Below are 17946 nucleotides of genomic sequence, written 5' to 3'. Positions count from 1 at the left end.
GACAGATAGGGGGCGAGGTGCGGAGGTGGTGTGTGAGTGGGAGACGCTGAATGTCCGGTCTGTTAGGTATGACGAGATCCAGGATAGGGCCAAGTCTGTGATGCCAAGGGATGAGAGGGTCTGTAATAATAAGGAATGGTCCACTGTGTCAAAGGCAGCCGACAGGATTGCATTCTAACGATAGTTAGAATGCAATCCGCAATTTTTGTGCACATGTTGCTTTTTTTCCTCAAAATGCATTGTGGAAAAAACGCAGCATGTTCATTAATTTTGCGGATTTTTTGCGTTTTTCCCTCTATATTATTCAATTATGGAAGCTCCGGAAAAAAACGCAAAAAATCCGCAAAAACCGTGAGAAAAATGCAAAAAAAACGCATGCGGATTTCCTGCCGAAAACGTCCGGAAATTTCTGCAAACATTCCTGACGTGTGCACATAGCCTAAATGAGATTTCTGGAATCTCATGCACACGCTGCTAATTTTTTTCCTTAAACCTTTAATTCATTTTTTTTAAATTTTCAGCATATCATTTCTTTCAACGTTGTTACATCTTTTTTATCTGTTCAAATGAATCTGAAAGAAGTAAAAACATAAAAAATAATTAAAAATGAGTTAAAAATGTATAAAAAATGCGTTTGTTTCATGCAGCGTTTTTATGCAGAAAAATCTTTTGCAAATACTCATTGTGTGCACATACCCTAAGGGCCCCTTCACACTGTGCAATCAAAGTCTGAACGAGCGTTCGATTTGTGACGTTTATCCGTCCTCGTTCCGAGGTTGCAAAGTGTGACATGGCGTTACGATTTGCGACGCAGCCCAGCATCGTACGATGTGAAAGAAAGAGCAGAACTTTCTTTCGTCGTAAATGTCTCGCTGTGGCGGTCGAAATCGTAGTATGTGACGGCGGTCATACGAGCTCGTAATGCGACTACGTGGGTTGGGCTTCCGCATACCTGTCTCCTGATTGGGCGTGACGTTTTAGCACGCCCATGCTGGTAATACGTCACGCTCGGAGTCGTAGGACTATGGCGGTGTGAAGGGTAGCGTACGATTGCGACGCGTGACGTTCACATCGCAACTACGTCAGAAAAAGCGTTAACATCGTAGAGTGTGACCGCTGGCTACGAGCTCGTACTGCGATGTCGAATATGACGCAAATGCGTCGTAATCGTAGCAGAATCGACCAGTGTGAAGGGGCCCTAAGGTGAATACGGGAGAGATAGGTCTTGGCCAAACAAACCTATTTTTTATTGGGGACGCTTAAGGGGTCAGAGGCTCATTAACCTAAAGGTACCTTCACACTCAGCAACTTTACAACGAGAACGACAACGATCCGTGACGTTGCAGCGTCCTGGTTAGCGATCTCGTTGTGTTTGACACGCAGCAGCGATCTGGATCCCGCTGTGATATCGCTGGTCGGAGCTGGAAGTCCAGAACTTCAGTTGGTCGTCGTCGGCGTGTATCGTCATGTTTGACAGCAAAAGCAACGATGCCAGCAATGTTTTACATGGAGCTAACGACCAGTGAGAACGATAAGTGAGTCACCGTTACGTCACAGGATCGCTCCTGCATCGTTGTGGAGCTGCTGTGTTTGACGTCTCTACAGCGACCTAAACAGCGACGCTGCAGCGATCGGCTCGTTGTCTATATCGCTGCAGCGTCGCTGAGTGTGCCGGTACCTTTAGAGCTTGCTTGACACTTTGACTAACATATTGGCCTAAATGGGATCAGATTAAAGATTTATAAAGCAACAAGTTTCGATTTGACAAATAGGCGTTCCGAACTTCGCAGTGCACCGTTCCACTCCGTTTCTTTACCAACCTCTTCTGATTGGCGGCACTGGCATTTCCCAGGTGTGTTCTGTCTGCAAGCAAAAGCATATCGATCACTGAATCCACTCTGTTGGGTAGCGAGTGAGGTCAGGAGACACATAAAGGGGCTGAGTGGGGAATATCAGAGCTGTCAATTAGAAGGGAGGGAGGCAGAAGTATACAATAAATTTTCGCTGAAAAAAACGCACCATATGCACAAAACATGCAGAATGCATTCTAAATGATAGGATGCATAATGTATGCGTTTTTAATGAGTTTTTATAGCGTTTTTATCGCGAAAAAACGCGAAAAAAATGTGAAAAGACCTGAATGTGTGCACATACCCTTTATGTGCAAGACCTAAGGTATAAACAAAAATGAGCAAGTACCTTTCAGTATGTAAATAGTAATAGTACATGTAAATAACATAAGGTACTTTGTTGTCACTGTTTTGATCGAAAAAGCATAAAAAGCCATCCCACCGCGACAAGATGTGCCCAATATGGACAACCATTACTATTTAATTACTTATTTACTACAGGGTATTTGCTCATTTTGTTTTTTTTCTTAGGTTTTGGCTGCAACTTAGGACCAAAATGAAAAAAATGTGGTTGAACTACCTGTGACAAAATGGTGGTCAGTCGTGGATATACTTTAATAGGGAATTGATGAAATAAACGCTGGCCATGGTTTCCAAATAATTCTGTTATAAGTTGAAGTCACACATTACGCAATTTAGCATTTTTGAGAATATCTTCTTTTTTCATAATTTTTTTCTTGTTTTTATTTTCACTTGCAATTCAAGCTTTTCATCCGGTTTTTCTTACTGTATAATAAAAGCAACAATTGCAGTTTAAGCGAGCACTGGAAACATGAAACTCAATCACTTTAAGGGAATAATGAAGGCAATCCTTGCCACCATACATAGTCTTCGCACGTGAGCTCTTACTTGAAAGATAATTGCATGTTCTGTCAATCCAGCACATAGGCGCTCTTCGATACATAGATGTGAAGACGTACATTGTTGTTGCATAACGACAGAAGATTATGTAGTTGGGGAGGGGAATCACAATTTTTTTTTCAAGCGGGCTCATCATTACCATATTTTCTTTTTATGGAGATTAGAAAAACTGACAAATTAAATCTCCGGAGGCTCCACTTATGCATAGACTACATTCATTCGGAAAGCCCAGGAGTCTTAATTAAAGCTAGGATATGTATTTCATTATTCTTTACCTGTGTAAGCAGATTTAGAACGTATCTTTTGGGACCGTGAGAAAGGAGCTTTGGGAACACAACGGCTTCTGCTCACATTAGGTTTTTGACTGCCTCTTAATATTTCCAGTTATTTGATGGAAAGGTTTTGTTTTGTGCCTGGGTAACACTGCTATTTTCTGTCCTTCACCACTGAATATATTTGTTTTGTTGGGCATTTTTATTTGATAATCCTTTTATGGTGTGTGATTTAATGATATGTACCACATAAGCTACATTTACATGACAGCAGCAGAAAGTGACAATATTTCCCCTTGAGTGATGTTGATAGAGTTTGTTTTAGTCATTCCAAGTGAGATCCCCTATTGCGTTATCTCCTAATGATGGAGCTCGAGCGCTCTGAAGAAAGGCAGTATCCCAGCCATGAAATCCCAATGGCTACCCCCAATTTTCTATAAACTGTTTTTGCAAGCTTTAAAATAAAACGGAAGGCAGAGAATAATATGATATAAATTTCAGAAAAATTAATGTTGACACATAACAACACTGAGTTATAAGACGTTTTAAACACTTATTTTGTGTTTACTGCATTTTACATGCATTTAGCATAACCGTAAAACTTCCCTTCCCGACTTAGGGTACCGTCACACAGTACCATTTTGATCGCTACGACGGCACGATCCGTGACGTCGCAGCGATCGTATGATTATCGCTCCAGCGTCGTAGACTGCAGTCACACGTTGCAATCACGGCGCTGGAGCGATGCCGAAGTCCCCGGGTAACCAGGGTAAACATCGGGTTACTAAGCGCAGGGCCGCGCTTAGTAACCCGATGTTTACCGTGGTTACCAGCGTAAACGTAAAAAAAACAAACAGTACATACTCACATTCCGGTGTCTGTCCTCCGGCATCTCAGCTTCTCTGCACTGTGTAAGCACAGCGGCCGGAAAGCACAGCGGTGACGTCAGACGTCACCGCTGTGCTCGCTTTCTGGCTGGCCGGCGCTCACACTGCAGAGAAGCTGAGACGCCGGAGGACAGACACCGGAATGTGAGTATGTACTGTTTGTTTTTTTTACTTTTACGCTGGTAACCACGGTAAACATCGGGTTACTAAGCGCGGCCCTGCGCTTAGTTACCCGATGTTTACCCTGGTTACAAGCGAACACATCGCTGGATCGCTGTCACACACAACGATCCAGCGATGTCAGCGGGAGATCCAGCGACGAAAGAAAGTTCCATACGATCTGCTACGACGTACGATTCTCAGCAGGATCCCTGATCGCTGCTGCGTGTCAGACACAGCGATATCGTATGGATATCGCTGGAACGTCACGGATCGTACGGTCGTAGCGATCAAAGTGTGACTGTGTGATGGTACCCTAAGCTAGTCAATAGGTCATTTTGGGGAGCTGGCAAAAATGTTATTTTCAACCATCACACTTGGAATGTTGACTTGCACATGTCTTATTTATTGTGGCCCTAAACTGAGAACTGTATATCTATCTATCTATCTATAGCACTTATGCCTAAACTGGTATTGTTTAGTATATACTACCTAAAGATTACATATATTTTTATTTATCCCACCAAATGGTCAGATGATATAGAAACAATGCCAGAGTCGCAATATTCATCGTGGCATTGCTTTTCTTCAAGTTATCAATTTATATATTTATTGACTTTACCCTATTGGATGACTGTTTAGGCAAAGGAAAGGACCATTGCTTTAAATAAAATGATCAGATATTTGTAAATTATCTAGGTAAATGGGTTTCACTGTTACACGCACCATTTCATGAGTTCTTGTGAGAATTGACTAGACTTAAGTGGTGAAACATACTGGGAACTATGATTGCAATTCCTGTATATGGTTGTATTTTGACCATCAATGTACTAGATTAGCCCATTTGTCCAATACTATGTAATCTTCTTGTTATTTTTTTTCTAAATCCTTTAGCTGTACTAACACCTCATTGTTTTGCAGCGAGGCAAGGACAACAGTTTACAATTTATTTAGCAAAATCACCCAGTATTTTGGTTCAAATTAAGCAATGAACTGGGGTATATTCATTACCATACACTTATGAATTTTAGAAACTTTTTGCATGGTTAAGGTTTATTAATGGAATGTGTCACCATTTTGGCTCTCGGTCCTAGTCTAAAGTATCACATAAATCTGCAATGAGAATCAGGAGAGCAGAGAGAGGTCATTACACATCACACTGGTGACCAGGTCTGTGGAGTCGGTAAACCAAAGCTCCGACTCCTCAATGCCCGTGACTCCCGACTCCACAGCACTTCCTCACTACTGAGCATGTACATAAAGTGCAGCACAGATTCATCTCAACTAAAAGCCAATATCCTTAGATCAGGAACCAAACAGAAATTTATAGGACATTTCATAACTTTCCAAAATTATTATGAAAAAAATTACAGCACATACAGCATTGTACCACTGAACCCAATGTATTATATATTAGGAGTTGGAGTCGGTCCATTTTATACCGACTCCGACTCCACCAAAATGGACACTGACTCCCACTCCACGACTCCAACTCTGACTCTACAGCCCTGCTGGTAACTCCCCCTTTATGTTAAATATGCTCTGGAGTCAGAGTTATCTTCCAGGCACCATCCTCCCCATAGTGATGAAAGATGATTTTTCAACAATATGGCATCTGATGTGAGACATACAGGGATGACTTTTTTCAGCAGTCTATAAAGTGTAAGCCCATGTTAATAGTTTAGGTCAAATGTGGTGATAGATTCCCTTTAAAATCCTGAAAATTCACGCTTTTTCTACGCTTTGCTTTATAATAAAACATTTTTCATACAAAATTGAAAAATATAGAAAACAATCAATTCAGTTTCTTTAGATATAGTTTTACTTTTTTTAGGCAATCGTGTACCTATTTAACTTGTTTGACTTCTTCCTCTAAAGGTACCTTCACACTAAACGATATCGCTAGCGATCCGTGACGTTGCAGCGTCCTGGCTAGCGATATCGTTGTGTTTGACACGCAGCAGCGATCAGGATCCCGCTGTGAGATCGCTGGTCATTGCTGAAAGTCCAGAACTTTATTTCGTCGCTGGATCTCCCGTAGACATCGCTGAATCGGCGTGTGTGATGCTGATCCAGCGATGTCTTCACTGGTAACCAGGGTAAACATCGGGTTATTAAGCGCAGGGCCGCGCTTAGTAACCCGATGTTTACCCTCGTTACCATTGTAAAAGTAAAAAAAAAAACACATACTCACATTCCGGTGCCCGGCGTCCGCTTCCCTGCACTCCTCCTGCATCCTGTGTAAGTGCCGGCCGTAAAGCAGAGCGGTGACGTCACCGCTCTGCTCTGTGGGAGATGCAGGAGGAGTGCAGGGAAGCAGACGCCGGGCACCGGAATGTGAGTATGTGGTTTTTTTTTTAAATTTTACAATGGTAACCAGGGTAAACATCGGGTTACTAAGCGCGGCCCTGCACTTAGTAACCCGATGTTTACCCTGGTTACCAGGGGACTTCGGCATCGTTGGTCGCTGGAGAGCCGTCTGTGACAGCTCTCCAGCGACCACACAATGACTAAACAGCGACGCTGCAGCGATCGGCATCGTTGTCTGTATCGCTGCAGCGTCGCTTAGTGTGAAGGTACCTTAAGTCATGTGACAATGCCCTTTAATATGGACTTTTAGGATTGCTACTATGAATAGGTGGCACTAGAGTTCCTGTCTTCTTCCTGTCTGATGAGGCTATTTGCATATTTCAACAATTACTTAACAACATTCCAAGTAACCCTTAAGAATAGCTTGAAAGGTGTTTTTGGAGCTGTAAAGAACACATCTGTTCTCAGCTGCAATATGTTCTAAACTCTGCTTTACTGATTAACATCTGGTCTTAGATAGGTAGTGACGCTCACAATGCAATATGGCACCTGTGATTATCTTCAGTTGAAGCTCCTGAGCTCATTTCCAAAGCTCTAGCACTTACAGTGGAATTACTTTATTCATGAATAAAACTATGTTTCTGCAGTCACATCAATTTTATTATTACTGGATTTTTGTAATTCCAAGTATTCTTTGATATATTTTTCATGAAGTTTTGCATTTTTGACACATTATATATCTATTTTTATTGTAGATTCAGAACTGGGTGTCACTATACTGACATCAAACAAATGCAAAGATGGTTCAGGTCCAGTTCTGCCAAAAGTGTCAGGACTAGAAAGAAGTCAAGAGAAGAGTCAAGACAGCACTGCTGAGCTGCCATTTGAGACTACAGTGTGCAAAGAACTTGGACCAACAACGCTACCTACCATTCAGCCTGAAGTAGAGCAACAGCCATTGCTACTGTCTTCTCCAGGACCAGTTGTGATTTCTCAGTCAGAGACACCTAAACAGACACAGATTGAGCCTCTTCAGCTTCCGCAAACTCAATTGCCACCTCAGCCACAAGTGCAGCTGCCACCAAAGGCTCAGCCTCCATCTCAACCACCTATTCATCCAAGTCCACCAGTAGCGCAAGCACGACCTCCTTCCCAATCTTTGCCCCAGACATTGTGCAACTACAATAGCAGCAGCTTGAGTGTGAACAGTTTAAGGTTGGTTAAAAGATCGCGTTTTCGCTTTCATATTTTTGCATATTTATAAGGCGTTCTGTATAAACTAGTATCCATCTAAACTAAACACAAACAATCTAATAACTGTGCATTTGCAGAGCACGATTATCGGGAAAATTAAGTACATTCATTTTCTCATAATCGTGCAGTGTAAAAAGGCTTCTAGTCAAATGAGCAAAACGCTTAGTTATCAGGTGAAATGATCTTTTGGTTTGGATAAAATTTTAAACCAAACCTATGTGAAAAGGACTCATGTGTCATGCTGCCGAGAACATTGTCAATCTATACTTACATTTCGATTTATTACTGATAGTTCTATGCACATCTGAAGTCTGTTTAAACAGGCTATCAAATGACGGCTGATCAAACATGTTGTCAATTGGTGGTGGTCGTTTAACGCTGCTGGTTTTCTGGCATAAATGCACCTTAATTAAAGAAAGTTTAGGCTATCTGTGCAGTTGTCTGGATATTTGTTGACCAACACAAGTAGAAAAACTTTGAAAACCATCAAGGATGGAATAGATCTTATTGTAAAATCAAGGTGATGGCCATTCTATTATTCTGGACATAAAGTAAATACAAATATTTTAAACCTAATACAGGTCCTTCTCAAAAAATTAGCATATAGTGTAAAATTTCATTATTTACCATAATGTAATGATTACAATTAAACTTTCATATATTATAGATTCATTATCCACCAACTGAAATTTGTCAGGTCTTTTATTGTTTTAATACTGATGATTTTGGCATACAACTCCTGATAACCCAAAAAACCTGTCTCAATAAATTAGCATATTTCACCCGTCCAATCAAATAAAAGTGTTTTTTAATAACAAACAAAAAAACCATCAAATAATAATGTTCAGTTATGCACTCAATACTTGGTCGGGAATCCTTTGGCAGAAATGACTGCTTCAATGCGGCGTGGCATGGAGGCAATCAGCCTGTGACACTGCTGAGATGTTATGGAGGCCCAGGATGCTTCAATAGCGGCCTTAAGCTCATCCAGAGTGTTGGGTCTTGCGTCTCTCAACTTTCTCTTCACAATATCCCACAGATTCTCTATGGGGTTCAGGTCAGGAGAGTTGGCAGGCCAATTGAGCACAGTAATACCATGGTCAGAAAACCATTTACCAGTGGTTTTGGCACTGTGAGCAGGTGCCAGGTCGTGCTGAAAAATGAAATCTTCATCTCCATAAAGCATTTCAGCATTTCCCCAGGTCAAGCCACTTTTGAACCATAAACAGCGGCAGAAGCGCCTGACCTGGGCTACAGAGAAGCAGCACTGGACTGTTGCTAAGTGGTCCCAAGTACTTTTTTCTGATGAAAGCAAATTTTGCATGTCATTCGGAAATCAAGGTGCCAGAGGCTGGAGGAAGACTGGGGAGAAGGAAATGCCAAAATGCCTGAAGTCCAGTGTCAAGTACCCACAGTCAGTGATGGTGTGGGGTGCCATGTCAGCTTCTGGTGTTGGTCCACTGTGTTTCATCAAGGGCAGGGTCAATGCAGCTAGCTATCAGGAGATTTTGGAGCACTTCATGCTTCCATCGGCTGAAATGCTTTATGGAGATGAAGATTTCATTTTTCAGCACGACCTGGCACCTGCTCACAGTGCCAAAACCACTGGTAAATGGTTTACTGACCATGGTATTACTGTGCTCAATTGGCCTGCCAACTCTCCTGACCTGAACCCCATAGAGAATCTGTGGGATATTGTGAAGAGAAAGTTGAGAGACGCAAGACCCAACACTCTGGATGAGCTTAAGGCCGCTATTGAAGCATCCTGGGCCTCCATAACATCTCAGCAGTGTCACAGGCTGATTGCCTCCATGCCACGCCGCATTGAAGCAGTCATTTCTGCCAAAGGATTCCCGACCAAGTATTGAGTGCATAACTGAACATTATTATTTGATGGTTTTTTTGTTTGTTATTAAAAAACACTTTTATTTGATTGGACGGGTGAAATATGCTAATTTATTGAGACAGGTTTTTTGGGTTATCAGGAGTTGTATGCCAAAATCATCAGTATTAAAACAATAAAAGACCTGACAAATTTCAGTTGGTGGATAATGAATCTATAATATATGAAAGTTTAATTGTAATCATTACATTATGGTAAATAATGAAATTTTACACTATATGCTAATTTTTTGAGAAGGACCTGTATAAGTATTGCATCAAAAAACTACTCATTATCTATTTCCAACCTTGAGTATTTCATGTTCACATTTTCTAACTGTCAATTCAGTGTTATTATTTTTTTCTTTTTTATTGTGGTAAATATCCAGTACCTTTCTATATAATGGCCATGTCTGAATAATCAGCTTTTCCAGAGGAATGAAGATAATGCCCACAATTTGATAATACTTCTATATTTCCTTCTACAGCAGCAGCAGAAGCAGCACTCCTGCCAAAAGTCAAGTGCCACCATCTCATTTGGCTCATCATCAATCACCTTCTCCATATCCCTTATCTTTACCAAGCCACAGTCCCTTGCATAGCTTTACACCAACCATCCAACCTCCTGCTCACCAGCACCACCCAAATATGTTTGCCCCACCTGCTGCTTTACCTCCTCCACCTCCACTGACTTCAGGGACCCTTCCAGTTCCAGGACATCCAGCTAGCAGCACTTATTCAGGTAATTAGTTCAGCATTTAGAAATTAAACCCTTGAAATGATGGAATTGTTCATTAACGGTTCATTAGCGGTTAATGAAGAATTCTTTGGGGTTAAATGTTTCATCCTATTGTAAAATAATAATAACATATTTTTATTACTTTTATTTGCAGAGCAAGACCTTCTCAGACAAGAGTTGAACACCCGCTTTTTGGCTTCACAAAGTGCAGATCGTGGGGCATCTTTAGGGCCGCCGCCATATCTGAGAACAGAATTCCACCAACATCAACATCAACACCAGCACACGCATCAGCACACACACCAGCACACCTTCACACCTTTCCCGCACGCCATCCCGCCTACTGCAATTATGCCGACTCCAGCACCGCCCATGGTGCGTACCCCAGGCAGAAATGTGAGGATAAGTAGAACACAACTCTATTCATTGTTAGTCTGGTTATTGCTTAAATTAAGGATATTTTATAATAGAAATGTAACTTATCTAATTACAGGTTTTTTGGGGTTTTAATACTATTTTTCAAATCTGAATGCTCAGATACTCCCTTTATTACATTTACCTTGGCCTAAGTCCAACAATTTCGTAAGTCTTTTGGCTGATTTTCAGTATAAGATGTCCAATGATCAACAAAGTGCCTTATCATTTAAGCCTTTTATGGAAGCCGTCATCTTATTATATATCTTTTTTGGGAATTGTAGAAAAATACATAAAATATTGTGACTGATCATTAATGTTGCTGGCCAACAATCCATAAAATGTAGAAGCTTGATAGCGTGTATATAAATAATATAATTTAGAATAAATTATAGTTGTATAAGGAGATAATAAAAACAACATATTTTATAGGCATCATTTATCAAACTCTCCTGGATGCCGAACCAGAGATTTTTACTAGATTTATTCTGCACGTACAAGTTATTACTGAGGAAATCTGATGCTTCACATTTCCAGCTATTTGGATGTCATGAGCAGTTGTATTATGCTCTGTGTTTAGTTCATATATCTTGCCCAAGTTTAAATCTGTTTTACTAAAGAAAATATCATGTAATATTTCTGATACTATCTTGTGTTTGGTATAGAAGATATGCTTTTGATATATTAGCCAACACTGTAACATGAAGCTTCTGGACCCCCATTCAAAAACTGTAAATGGGGATCCAAACTATGATGCATCTTTTCTTTATATGGAGCAGAGGAATGCTTGGTTCTTAAAATCTATGGTTTTGGTGTGATTACAACATCTCTGGTTCATGATCCATGCTAAGAAACTGATAAACCATCAACGTCTTAGTGGTTTTCAATGTGCCTTTGCTTTCAGTCTCTGATGGTTCAGTTGGATCAGAATACAGAATTATTAGTCAATCTTAGCCAAAATGTACAGTATAAGCAGGATGTATTTAGGTGCCCGTTCTCAGTCTATCCTGCTGATTTTTATCAAATACCCAAATTATCTAATGAATGAGTGAGCTCTCAAATGTCCTATCAACTGCAAATATAAAAAAAATCTGTTTCACCTGTAGATAAAGTGTCCTAACATCCTTCCTCTGTTGAAATAAACATGCAAGTTGGGCCACCCCGGGTATACTTATGGGTAAAATGGGTGTTAGAGATAACCGATGACTTAAAACAATCAGATGTATAAGGCCAGCTTTTCTAATAAAAAGTACACGCTAGACTATTTTTGTTTATACAGTTTTATAAAAATGTAGTGTTTGGTCAGTAATAAGCAACACTTAATAATTATGTTTATGGGTTCTTAAAAGGGAATCTGTAGAATCAACCCTCCTAAGCCATATATATAAGCATGTTGGTCATAGAAAGTTGAATAAAATAATACCTTGATATTTCCAATCTGACGTTTTATTCCACAGTAATCCCCGTTTCCTTATATGTAAATGATCTGTTCAGAACTAAAATCTGCATGAGAATCAGCCTCGAGAGTCTATTTAAATTAAAGGAAACATTACCAGTGTAAGACATGTCTGCTCTCCTGATATGTATCATACTGGTAACACTCCTTTTCATTTAAAAATATGCTCTGGAGGCAGATTCTCATGCAGATCTTTGTCCGGCCCATAGTTCTGAACAGCTCATTTACATATTTGAAAAACATGGATTTCTCAGTAATAAGACATTCGATCTCGGGTATCAAGGTATCATATTATTCAGCTTCCTAAGGCCTACTTGCTCATATAGATAGCTTAGGAGGGTTGACCCTACTGACAGATTCCCTTTAAATGGCTTCAGTTGGAAAAGCTAAAAGTTATTTTATATTTTTGTATTTCCTTTGACTCATTATGACCATTATGATGAACAATAACCCAAAATGTATTAACTACCATCTAAAATGTAGGATCCTTTTGACAAGACCTCTTTCACCATCCATAAATAGACAACACACTCTGTGGTGTTCTAACAGTTCTCTCTATAGAAGTAAAATTGTTAAAGCGGTATAAGTATAAATACAAGGCTGTGCTTGAACAACACCAGTAAACAGGTAATAAAAGAGATGCTTATTTTCCAACGCCATCCTATATTTCCTTACAAGGCACCTCCTGGGTGACTGCAGCAGTCTCGCTGCAGTGTTATAATGTTTTCGTAGGGAAATGTATTTATAGGGATCATCTTTTATCATAAAAATAAAATACAAGGCAGCTGTAAAAATGTCTTTGTGTGCACAGCATTCAGTGCAGAATTTTTATTTATCCCATAAAAGCATCAGGATGAAATGATAATAGATTCCGAGTAGGTTAAACAGCGTGCTTGTTCACGGCACACTATACATGGGCCGCGAACAGTGCTTTTGGTTATCAAACAGTGTGATACAGTCATGATCTTTACAGATTCCTTTCTGAGACACAGTAATAACCATTTGCTTTGATCCCTTTGCAGTTTGACAAATACCCTACAAAAGTTGACCCCTTCTACCGCCACAGTGTGAGTGTAAAAGTGCTATGTTCAAATGTTGGCTTCTCTTGTCTGTAGCATGTCGCAAAACATCACCCCACACTAATCTGCCAAGACCGCAATGCTTCCCCTAATCATTCGGCCTGGAATTCCCATTGCTTTTTCTTGCATCAGCTTTGGCTATATATAAGCGTCATTCATGTGATTCATTTCTTCTAGAGATGCACTATCCTGTTTTTAATCAAAATTTGTCAGTGCTCATAAACTGTACACGAAGTCTTACTGTGAGAAAGATGACATACAGCGTGAGCTTGTTCCCACTGGGGAAGTAATGATCAGCCAGGAATTTTAAATAGGAATTTCATGGGTGTTATAAAACCTACACGATAAAATGTAAGTTATTCCTATCCAAATCAAATCATGTCTGCTGCACATGGAAAGTCTGTCATCTAACAAAGTATTTAGAATGATGCAAAATATCCAGAACCTGATATAATTCTTGTGTGTAGCGGATGACAGATAAAATGGAAACTCAGTTTATTACTCTGAGTTATTGGACAGACGATACTTGTTAGTTGCGCGCACTATGTAGCATCAGCCTGTCTGCTGCAGAAAGTCTAGAAAATAAATTAAAAGGCTCCTGCCACATATACATAGGGGAACTATAAAAATTCCTTGATATTGCTGGAATTTCCCAAAATGCCAGAGTGATGGCATGGAAAATATATGTCACATTTCAGTATTTTTTTTAATGCAAATAAAATTTTGGAAACCTTATTTTCTTCAACCTCTCTTACTTATTTCAACAAGTAAAAATAGAAATTATTTATTAAAGTAGCGTAGCACACGTGCACATATTATACTTTGTTATAGCATTTCAATATGAAGGCATATGTACCATCAAATGCCTTAGTATGTGGTATATAGAATCACTATACTGCACCACGAAGGGTTACATTTCATACACAGAATAGCAGTGTATAGGACAAAAGTGCTGTCAATTTTTTGGGTAGCCCATTCTTCACAAACTGAAATCTATGTTAGAAATTAGCTGGCATAGATTCCCGCTATAGTTTATGAATCTGTAGTCTATGGCCAAACTGGCCTCTCCTAACAAGTCTTGGCCACCCTTTTTTAAATAAAAAACTGATGAGGGTAGCATAAAAATATGAAACTTTTTAACGTCAGAGCATAGCTCTTCATAAAGGTCCCCCAATGTGCCAGTGGCTTTATTTTATGAAATTGTAAAGATTTTGTGTGCAACTGTAAAGAGTCCATGCATATGGTAAAGTCTAAGAAGTTTGTAGAGGGTCCAGTGGCGGACACAGAAGAGGGCCCCTGTGCCAAAACAGTATACAGGCTTTTTGCAGTCCAAGAGTTCATCACAATTCCACCTATTTTGGAAGTCACCCCCTAGCTTTATGGGCTCCAATTCAGCTGCACAGGTTGCACCTATGATATTTCTGCTCCCGAGAGGGTCAATGCTATAGTGGCTTTTGGAAATTACTGCGGCTCGTTGCTGCGGTCCTTCTGATCACCACATACAAATGATATTTATGGGACTCAATTGTGGCCATTAATACAGATGCCCATCTCTTTTTATTCTCTTCTCACTATATTTTACCCTGCTAAATATATAATTTGTACAGGTATTTTTTATTATTATTGTATATATCGCTTACCACCTTTACAATGGTACAATTTGGAGCAGACTGACTGTTTTGTTCGCTACATTGTGTCTGGAATTAGAAAAGTTCTGCCTCAGTAACACATCCACTTATTGTGACATTTCTAGCTAATGTACTGTGCGTTCTGTGATATTTTGAGATCAGCAGCTATGCTGCAGCCTGACAAATCATTTATAAACCATTAATGTCACCTATGTTTGTGTTAGAAGCTGAAGGTGATGAACAATTGACAATTTGGAATAGCGGTGGAAACAAAATCCTGTTATTTTCCTATTGTACTCTGGAAATGATGTTATATCAGCATAGATATAAAGTATACAGCACCGTTATTTACTAAAGATGAAAATAGATTTATATCAAGTTATCACGGTGCATGGCTATCTGCAAAATACACTAGTTAGGCCTGTTTACACAATTTTTTGTGGTGTACTTGACCTATCTTTATACTGTAAAAAAAGGTATTTAAACAGGTATTTGCATACAATATAATAATAATTCTAATAATAAAATCATTATATATTACGTGGGTATGACATATGTCTGCACACATGTCCTTTTCAATTCATTTCTTTAACAGTCTGCTTTTTCATCCTTTAAAAAACGGAAGAAAAGCAGATCCATTTTTTAGTGTAGCTTATGTAAGATATGTGCAAACACAGTCATACGTTTGCACCTGTTTTTTTTTTTTTTCATCCATCTTTTCATGTTTTTTTCCCTTGAAAAAAGTTACATAATCTTCTTACACTTTTTCCTATGCTTAAAAAAACTGATCCGTTAAAAAAAAAAAAAGATCTCTAATGGATGTAACATGCACGTAAAAAACCCTGACATGTTAGAGTGCATTAGATTTATAATGGATCAGTTTTTCTTTTGTTTCCAATATAAAAATGTATCGCTGTTACTGACTACAGAAAGGTGGTGTGAAACCCCTTCTACAGATTCTCACGTTTAGAAAACCCATCTACAGAGACTGACAGTGGGATTTAACGGGTTAACAGCCGTGGGTGGATCGCGATTCCACCCGCGACTGTTAGGGGCACATGTCAGCTGTTCAAAACAGCTCACATGTGCTGGAAAAGATGTGGGCTCTGTGCCGGAGACCACATCAAAGGGAGGGACACAGCAGTGAAGGGGTTATCACATCCAATTTTGGAACTTATTTTTATTCCAAGATCTATTGATTAAAACATAATTTGATTGTGGGAAAACCCCTTTAACGCTTATTTTAGGTATAACACAGTATATGCCCAAAGCGTTTTAACACCATGTGGTAGATTTATATGTAGTCACATTCAACTATAAATGTTATGTATTGTAATTTGGCATAAATCTCTGTGATCATCTGTATATTCCCAGAAAAGTCTGGTAACCATATTTGTATATATTATGCTAAGAAGAATGAGGCTTTCAGAGACATCCAAGTTGGACAAGATGCACATTGTGTTCTGCTTGTTCTGAGATCAGAATTCACAACTAAACATATAATTTACTGTACATTTATTTTAATGATATGTATTATTTTTAAATAGCCCATAAACTATGGCTACATGAACTCTATCCCTCATTGTGTACTACAAAGCAGATATTTGTATATTAGGCTCACCATCAATAAATCCTGCATGATCAGTTACATGCTATGCTAATACATGTCTTTTAGAGCCCTTAAGTAAAATTATAACCTTTAAAGGCTATTTTCAAGAATACCACATCAGATCTCACATTCTAGTGACATAGGTACAGATAGATAAACATAGTTGATTTATAGATAGATAAATATAAAGATAAGATGATAGATAGATAGATAGATAGATAGATAGATAGATAGATAGATAGATAGATAGATAGATAGATAGATAGATAGATAGAAAAAAGTGTACCAGTTATAGTCCAACTCATATAATGGATAATCCACAAAACGTAGGATGTACTCCAGACAATTCAGGTGCAAAGAAAGAATGGAAAGAATCAAATCAGCATTAATCCACAGAATGTGGGTGTCAGCCTCCAAAGCAACCAAAATTTTAGAGCCCATTCACTCCTTCACTACTTAGTCAGTATTTTATCTCAGTATTTGTAAGCCAAAACCAGAGGAAAAGTATAATAGAAACATGGCACCATTTTTTCACCCACTCCTGGTTTTGGCTCACAAATACTGATGTGAAATATTGACCAAATACTGAACGTGTGAACGTGGCCTTAGATCACAAGATACAATGATTGACTAATTTTTAGATCCCAAGATTCTCCCAAGAACCAAAATGTTGCATAGTTTGGGCATGGAATAAATCTTTTGACCGAAGTGCTACCTTCTATTTAAGATAGATAGATAGTAAGGTCTTTATATATACTGATATACTACTTCATGTTTTTTATTGTGAAACCAATTGATTTAGTTGTTATTATTATTATTATTTTGTATTGATATTCTAAGCCCTAGTTTTTCTCTTGGAGCTGATATTTAAAATTGCAACTTTAATTTTCAAATCTCAACTTTATATGTATTTCTCATATTTATATTGCTGTAATAATTAAGCTCCTCAGGTGTTAACATTAAGTTTACAAAGATGCTGTGAGAGTGTATAGCTTCTGATACCTTGGGATCCTGCAGATTCTGCGTGGAATATGGCTCACATGACAGCTTTTGCAGCAGCTTTGTACTGTTCATTATTTCAAATACAAATAAAAATTCAATTTGAATTAAAAAAAGATGATACAGGGTTTTGTAAAAGTAACTTGGGGGTCAAAAGATTTGTTTAGTATAGGAAGCCAATGTTAAAATATACTATTAGGGCATTTAGAGTTGATAGAAGGTCCCACATTTGTGACCTCCATTTATAATCCGAAGCAGAGCAGCTACAGGAACCTCTTTCTAACTCGAAGACTAATCCCATCCATCAAACTCACAAAAAGCCCATTGATTTAGTGATCATTATGAACTGTTACTTGGCCGTGAGGGGACATTGAAGGAAAAATGTCTGCTGAAACAATACAATATGAGTAGAAAATTGAAAAAATTATTTGAGATGATCAAAAGATTAACAGGACCCTTGTCCGGGAGCCAAGTTGGCAGCCAGAGCT

General features: G+C 38.9%; 1 protein-coding gene across 6 annotated transcripts in view; it reads left to right on the top strand.

The window, feature by feature from the left end:
* The window catches only part of AUTS2 (activator of transcription and developmental regulator AUTS2), a 1864151-nt gene that overhangs the window by 1807078 nt on the left and 39127 nt on the right, over positions 1 to 17946 (top strand). For 3 of the 6 annotated variants that reach the window (XM_077296434.1, XM_077296432.1, XM_077296437.1), the window contains 4 exons: positions 7155 to 7614; positions 10023 to 10276; positions 10428 to 10669; positions 13166 to 13210. In XM_077296434.1, the coding sequence (XP_077152549.1) occupies positions 7155 to 7614; positions 10023 to 10276; positions 10428 to 10669; positions 13166 to 13210 (1001 nt within the window). The remainder of the gene's footprint in view (positions 1 to 7154; positions 7615 to 10022; positions 10277 to 10427; positions 10670 to 13165; positions 13211 to 17946) is intronic. The other 3 variants (XM_077296436.1, XM_077296433.1, XM_077296435.1) reach the window with 2 other exon arrangements.

This window comes from Ranitomeya variabilis, chromosome 3 (genome assembly GCF_051348905.1).
Source record: "Ranitomeya variabilis isolate aRanVar5 chromosome 3, aRanVar5.hap1, whole genome shotgun sequence".
NCBI classification, from domain to species: domain Eukaryota; kingdom Metazoa; phylum Chordata; class Amphibia; order Anura; family Dendrobatidae; genus Ranitomeya; species Ranitomeya variabilis.
The sequence above is the reverse complement of the archived record's forward strand: the minus strand, read 5'-3'. Positions and strand labels throughout refer to the sequence as shown.